Genomic DNA, 7199 nt, shown 5'->3' with positions numbered 1-7199 from the left:
CTTGCATATACGCTGGAGTAGTGGAAAGTCTCATATAATATGCATTTGAATTGTAAGGATTAACTATAAGACATTTACATCTTATTAAGGATGAAAAAGAATTTTGATATATCACATGAACCTATAAGCACAAGAGCCAAAGGCATGTCAAGTTGGAAGAGGCCACGAAATATAGTAAAAAAACATTCGGGAGGGGATGTAACATATCTTTAGGTTTTTCCAATGAAGACATTAGTACGAAATTGGCACTTGGCATGATCATACTTCCCAGTAGTAGACCCACGTGATTAGAAATCAATCAGCAAGGAAAAGCAATATAACCATCAGCACAAGAATGAACATATAATGTGCACCCGCTTCACATGCAACCAATCGGACCCTAGGAGCATCTGTACCTGTGGATTTCGCGGCAATGTGCCAACGCCTTGAGCACATAGCTTGTGCTACCGGCGGCACCCCATCCCAGTCCCTGTTGTCTCGATTTGGTCATCAAGAATGCCACTGCTGTCACCTCATCATTCTTTTACATAAATCAACGGCCATCATGCGGAAGAGACTATAGGGTGAGTGGAGGGCACCGAGGCAGTCGCGCAGTAGAGGAGCAGGCGAGCAGCGGAGGCAGACGCGCTTGCCCACGGGACGTAGGACGGCGGCGGCGCATTGCGGACCAACGAACAGAGGAGCAGCGGGGGATATCGCTGGGAACAGAAAACCTGGACGACTGGCCTGTTAGCACGTGGAATTTTTCTTTTTGAGTGGCTTTAGCGTGTGAATGGGTTTGCACTTTCGACTGGGCTTATCTACAGCCCAGTTAACGTGAGAAACCGGGGCTCACTCTGTGGAGCAGCGGCCCATGAAACGGCCTTAGCATATGAACGACGAAATCATGCGCGTACATTACAGCGAATCAGTGATCCGAAGGCTGAGAGCTCCAAATGGTTGTGAAGGCTCGTAGGTAGCTGAGTCTTATTGTTTAGTAATAACGGGCGCCACAGGGAGAGCTCCTAGTCGGCGCCTTATGCGCCGGCTAAGAGTTCTGGCGCCCACTAGCTGCAGCAATGGACCCACCCATTCCACCATTGTGACACAATACCTTACCCTGACGCATTTGATTCGTTGGTCAACAATTGACTAGTTGACCAGTCAACCGTTGAATTTGATATTTTATAAAAATCCAAAAAAATAAAAATTCCGTGAGTTCACAAATGTTCATGGACTTTGAGAAAGAGTTCACAAACTTTGAAAAAAGTAATGAATTGGAAAAGAAGTTTATCAATTTTTAAAAAGTTCATCGCTTTTGAAAAAAGTTCACAAATTTGAAAGAGTTCATCGTTTTTTAAAAAAGTTCATCAATTCTTTAAAAAGCTAACAAATCGAAAAAAGGTTAATCGATTTTTTCACAAGTTCATGAATTGGAAAAAGGTCATTTGTTTTGAAAAAAGTTCATGAATTTGAAAAAGGTCATCGATTTTTAAGGATAGGTTCATCAGTTGTGAAAGAAGTTCACGAAATAGGAAAAAGTTTGCACACTAAGAAAAATATAACAAGAAAAAAGAAATAAAGAAAGAAAAGGGAACAAAAGAAAAACGAATAAGAACTGTTTGAAAACTCACCAACGAACAAGAAAAAACCGATTTGGGAAGCTTCTAGAAGCTTCCTAGAACTGAGGGCTTCGCGCGAACTGGAGAAAATAAAAGGATTAAAACGAAGATAGTAGGACAAGCTCTATGCTAGGTTGCAAGCTACACATAGCAACTGTCATTTTACTCCATGGCTCGACAAGGTGTTTACATCTGCCAAATGCCTACGTGTTTGGGACTAGCAATGCAATGCATAGCCGCGCCAAATATTTTTTGTTATTGTATTTTGTTTTATCTCCATTGATCTTAATTTAGAGTCTAGATAAAGAAAATTCTAGCTAGAGGATCCCTTATTTCACGGTAAAATATATTCTTCTAGACCTTTGTATCATTTGTCAGTTTTTACTAAAAAAAGAGGATTATTTTGTCTTATCATAGTAAAACATTTTCCACACGATGGTCGAGTATTTTTGCCAACATATATAGATGAGTTTTCCCATGATGGACCAAAGTTTTTTCTAGAAAACAGGATATTCATTAGAACATCTTCTCTGAAGTATCAGAATAATAGTTCTAGTGAGTGAAGTGTGACCCCGAACATCTTTAATAGCACTTGGCCCCAGTGATACATTTTTTCTAGCTCCACCACTGAGTACGTACTATCTCTGTCTGAATTAATTGACACTCAAATGAAGAGTACAATGGATTCTTACTAATGAAACCGCTCGACAACGACGGGAATTGATCGATCGGGCGCCGCGAGCTAAGATTAGCGACCAGGCGTTCCACCATGCCTCCACTTCTTCTACTTGTCAAACCAGAGCCCATTTTAGCAGCCCATGCTTCGAAACCAGTCTACAATGACTGAGGGTTGATTTCAGCCCAATGGCGGATTCCTTTCTTTCAGCTTCTCCATCTTGACAGGCCATGAAGAAAGGCACATGCACATGTAGATAGCACACATGTGAAATGTGGTCGAAAAAGAATAAGAAATTTAGTTACTATGCACCAAGTTATACTATTCACTATATCAACTAATGAAAATCAAAACCTCGGGAAAAACTAATGGGGAGAAAAAGGGCGAAGTTACTGTCATTTCATATAACACGATTGGTCATATTGTTATTTTTAGTATCGAAATCCACATGTGTTCAACAACAAATTTTAAAGTCACAAATATTATCAATATGGTACAACTTTGTACTAAATCAGCGACGAGTGATATGGAACGGAGGGAGTATTTGACATTTCTCATTGTGGTGTTATATTTCATTGGTGGAAAGAATGAAGAACATCCTTTTTGTGATGCTTGGATAGCCTGCTTTGCTATCGTGCAGAAGCGTCCTTATTACTGGACTGGATAATTGCCCATGCATTGCAACATGATATAATTATTCTAGTATGTTAGTTCGTGATTTATCTGTCAATATTAATTTGATTGTGTAAATAAATTTTTATCAAATCTTGCCTGTTATTTACCCACCTAAATAAACATTAGAATTTACTTGGTAACCACTCATTGGTTTATCAAAGAAAACATAATATTATTTGGTACTTCAATAAAAAGTGGGACAGTTAAGACAATCTCAAGAAAAATTGATGAAAACAAAATCAAAGATAGAAGGGAGAAAAATAAAAAAGAAAGGGATGGAAGAAGAATGTACATAAGATTGGACGAAGCACTCTGCTGGGTAGGAAAAAGCAACCACGTTAGCACAACGACGCTATTAACATTCGGTACTCGCTTTCCATCTATTTTGCTAGCCATATGAACATTATCTCAATCACGCCATTTTGCGTCCATAGTGGACAAGCGTCATAATTTACCATGATGAACATTGTGGCAAAAGGATACACACATGATATACTGCAAGTTGACATGATCTTTTTTTCATTGGATCAATATGATACTTCTCTCCCCAAGAAAGGCGACTCCCAGACGACAAGGGCTTCCTGCCTCCCGTTGGTGCCGCCATCGGTCTGCCTTATCTCTTGTCTCTTGAGGCCTTAGATCCATGGAGGCACGATGGACCCATGCCCTTGCTGGTGGAAGGGTTTCTGCTCGTTTTTAGTTTGTTTTTTTACGTCAGTTAGAGTTTGTTTCATGCACAAGGGAGTGAGGCGGTGGCGGCTCCTTGAAGATGGAATAAGGTCCTTCTCGCCTAGCCCCCATCCCGGAGGTGCGTCTATCGTTGTCTGAGGGTGTGTGGAGATGTGTCTCCAGCAATCTCATGAGATTCAGTCGGTGTTGGTCTTTGTTGGATCTCCATGAATCCATTTTTCGTTCGCCCGTGTTTGTGTGTCTACATGTTAGATTATTTTGTTATACACTTCTATTCATCAATGATGTTTATTGTTCTGATGCACTGGTTCCATGTGGCCTTAGCATGACGACTTTCTGACTGTCTACTACAACATGTTTGCTCGGCTCCAGTGAGGAAGGGGAGATGATGGCGGTGTGCCTTCGCCTCACTCCAGTGATGTCTGTCATTGCTAGGTGGTGTATGGATCTGTATGTAATGTTTGTTACTTCTATTGCTCTTTGTACTGCCATTATAGTTGATGAATAAACTGAAAGTTTTTCATGAAGAAAAAGATACTTCTCTCTTTTTTTTGCGGGGAAAAAAATACTTCTCTCTTCCTTTGCAGTGAAGGATAACACCTTTTTTTATTTCCGTAAAGAATGATATTGTTGTCCATTGACTAAGTTAAAATTTGCGCGATGGGGCCAGTTTTTCCTGCGGTTGGAGGGGTTAATGTATGACACCTTTCTATGTAGAAAACAGAAATAGGAGCATTTTTCTCCACAGAAAAACATAAACAAGTTATGCAGGGCGGATTTTTTTGGGACTGAGGGTCGGTTCATGCGTGCGCTCTCCCACTGAAAAACTGCACATTCTGAAGTCATGCCACTATTTTCCCCACAAGTTATACTCCCTCCATTTTTATTACTTCACATATTAGCTTTGTCTCGAGTCAGACTTTCTAAACTTTGACCAAGTTTATACAAAAAATTATTAACATCCAGCATATCACATCAAATACCGTTGGAATCGCCATTCAATTTTTTTAATATCATATGAAAGTATAGATTGTTTTTGCAAAACTTGATCAAACTTTATAAAGTTTAACTTAGGTTAAAGCTAATATGCAAAGTAAATAAAAAAAGAGGAAGTATATAGTTGAAGTGAGATAAAATGAAGATGCGATGCTGATCCAATTAATATAATGACGCACGCGGCCTCCGATCGATGTGAATAGGGGTGAAATTCGAGCCGAGTCGAGCCAGCTCGACTCGACTCGCTAAAGCTCGTTTCATTAACGAGCTAGCTTGACTCGACTCGATACTATAACGAGCTTAAATTCAAGATTGGCTCGACTCGTATAACTCGCGAGCAGGCTCGTTTAGCTTGTTAAGCTCGTTAAAGATATGAACATTAGACCTTACAAATACGATAAAAAGATTAACTGAGAATTTAGCATGTGCATATGTGGTCTTGTACGTGTGAGTCTCCTGGGTGGCTCGGCCTTGAGCGGCTGGGCCATGTGCTGGGACGCAAGGTGTTTAGAGGCTGTATTTTACTATCTCTAAAAAATATTGATTTTTTTATCGAGCTTAACGAGTTACCCGCTCATGATATCAGCTCGTTTAATTAACTTGGTATGTAAACGATCTTAAACTAAAGCTCGGCTCGTTATTCTTCGAGTTCGAGCCGAGTCACGAGCTACTCGTTTAGCTCGCGAGCTTTGAGCTTTTTTTCCAGCCCTAGATGTGAACATGGGTGCTGCCGGTGCCGGCGATCTGGATGGAGTTGGCTTGCCTGCCACGATGACATGCACACACCAATCAAGCATTCCTTCTTCACCTCCATAGCTTAGCTTCCCTCCCTCCAAATCTATTTATTTACCCTCCCGCGCAAAGATCCCATTCCCATGAGGCCATGCATGTCTCCATGTATACGTAGCTTGCAAGCTAAGCTACACATCTTCCTACCTAGGCTACACGTATGCATATGCATGGCCGGCCGGGTTAACTCCATCCTACAATCTTCTCCTCTCACTTCTCTCCTCACAAACCAAGTCTCGAATCTAACTAAACCACTACAGGCATCCATCACCATGGCAGGCAACACCTACGTATATATACACACTGCATCATGCCAACCTTCCCATCTCATCCTCTCTCTCTCTCACACAACAAAACCACGGCTGTATCCATCACGATTCCTTGCCCACGCCTCCTCATGGCGGCTGCCACCGGCGCCAAGCAGCATCCGCACCCAGCTCCACCACCCGGGGCAACGGTGGTGGACCCCAAGTTCGAGTGGACGGAGAGGGCCGGCAGCTACGTGCTCCGCCTCACCCTGACCGGCTTCAGGACGGACGACTTCAGGGTGCAGGTCGACGGCGCGGGCAGGCTCACCATCCGCGGCACCAGGCCGGGCGCCTCCCTCCACAAGGTCTTCCAGCTGCCGTCCTCCGCCAGCCTCGACGACATCGCCGGCCGCTTCGAGGCCGGTGTGCTCACGCTCACCATGCCCAAGCGTGCCGGTGTGCCCAAGGAGGAGGGTGCGCCAACAGAGCAGGTCGACGGCGACGTGAAGACAGGAGACGCCGGCGGTGAGAAGAAGGTGCCTAAACCCGCACCTTCCGGTGATGCTGCGCCCACATCCATCGAGGAGATCAGAACGAAGCCCAAGGAAGAGCAGCAGAGGCCGAAGAAGGAAAAAGAACTGGAGCCCAAGGCTCCCCAGGCGGCAGCAGCTGCGCAGACACCGGAGAAGCAAGCACCGAATCCAACCTCCAGCGACAAGGCCATGGCGGCGGTTGACCGGGAGTGCCTGGCAGAGACGGTGAGGCGACGCGGCGAGGAAGAGAGGGCCAAGGCTGCTGCGGCGGCGACGGCCATGGAAGCTAGAGCAGAGCAGGAGAAGAAGGCGGCGGCCTCGGCGTTCAGCGGCTGGAAAGAGCGCATGACGGAAGGCCTGGGCCAGCTGACGGACATGAAGTGGACGGAGAGCGCAGTGGAGATGGCGAGGAGGAACAAGGAGGTGGTGGCCGTCGGCGTCGCCGCCTTCACACTCGGCTTCTTCGTCTCCCAGAGGCTCTTCAAGAAGTGAGTAGCTATGGAGAATTGACTATGTCACATACACCAACTCGGTAATATGTACTGGCTAGTATTGTGTGGTTAAAATGTACGTTGATTCAACAACCATGTAAAAAGCTATGTGTGTAAGCAAAAAGTGTGTACATTGAGAACGAACATGAAGTCAATCAGCGTGTATAATTCAAAAATATCATGTCAAGATGCTCCATCTGATTGATAACATCAGATATCTGATCATGTACTCAATAGCAATTGTGTGATAAACAGTTGACGGGAAACTTGACGTTTATATTAGTATTTTAGAGTTAGCTGGTGTTGATATAATAATGTTGTTAATCTGTTGTGCACCGGTCCGGAAACTTCTTGATAGCTTGTTGATGCTCTAACTAGAAGTTGGGGTATTACGGTTGTGAAAAAAACATACAAAAGGCTATTACATCTTGTATAGTTCCATACAAGGTGAAATCATCACTACCGATGTTATTTAGAAGAAGACATCTTTATTGATGCTC

The 7199-nt window shown here is 43.7% G+C and overlaps 1 protein-coding gene across 1 annotated transcript; it reads left to right on the top strand.

Moving 5' to 3' along the window:
* Positions 1-5773: 5773 nt before the first annotated feature.
* On the top strand, positions 5774-6880 carry LOC123176052 (translation initiation factor IF-2-like). Its single transcript, XM_044590450.1, has one exon. The coding sequence runs from the start codon at positions 5825-5827 to the stop codon at positions 6698-6700; it is 876 nt and encodes a 291-aa protein (XP_044446385.1). The 5' UTR covers positions 5774-5824; the 3' UTR covers positions 6701-6880.
* Positions 6881-7199: the final 319 nt, after the last annotated feature.

Source organism: Triticum aestivum, unplaced genomic scaffold (genome assembly GCF_018294505.1).
Source record: "Triticum aestivum cultivar Chinese Spring unplaced genomic scaffold, IWGSC CS RefSeq v2.1 scaffold191384, whole genome shotgun sequence".
In the NCBI taxonomy this organism is placed as follows: Eukaryota; Viridiplantae; Streptophyta; class Magnoliopsida; order Poales; family Poaceae; genus Triticum; species Triticum aestivum.
This window is presented reverse-complemented; position numbering and strand designations above follow the sequence as displayed.

Bases quoted from the DNA above. Each gene is read 5' to 3' on its own strand.
- LOC123176052 (XM_044590450.1), top strand. From the start codon at position 5,825: ATGGCGGCTGCCACCGGCGCCAAGCAGCATCCGCACCCAGCTCCACCA.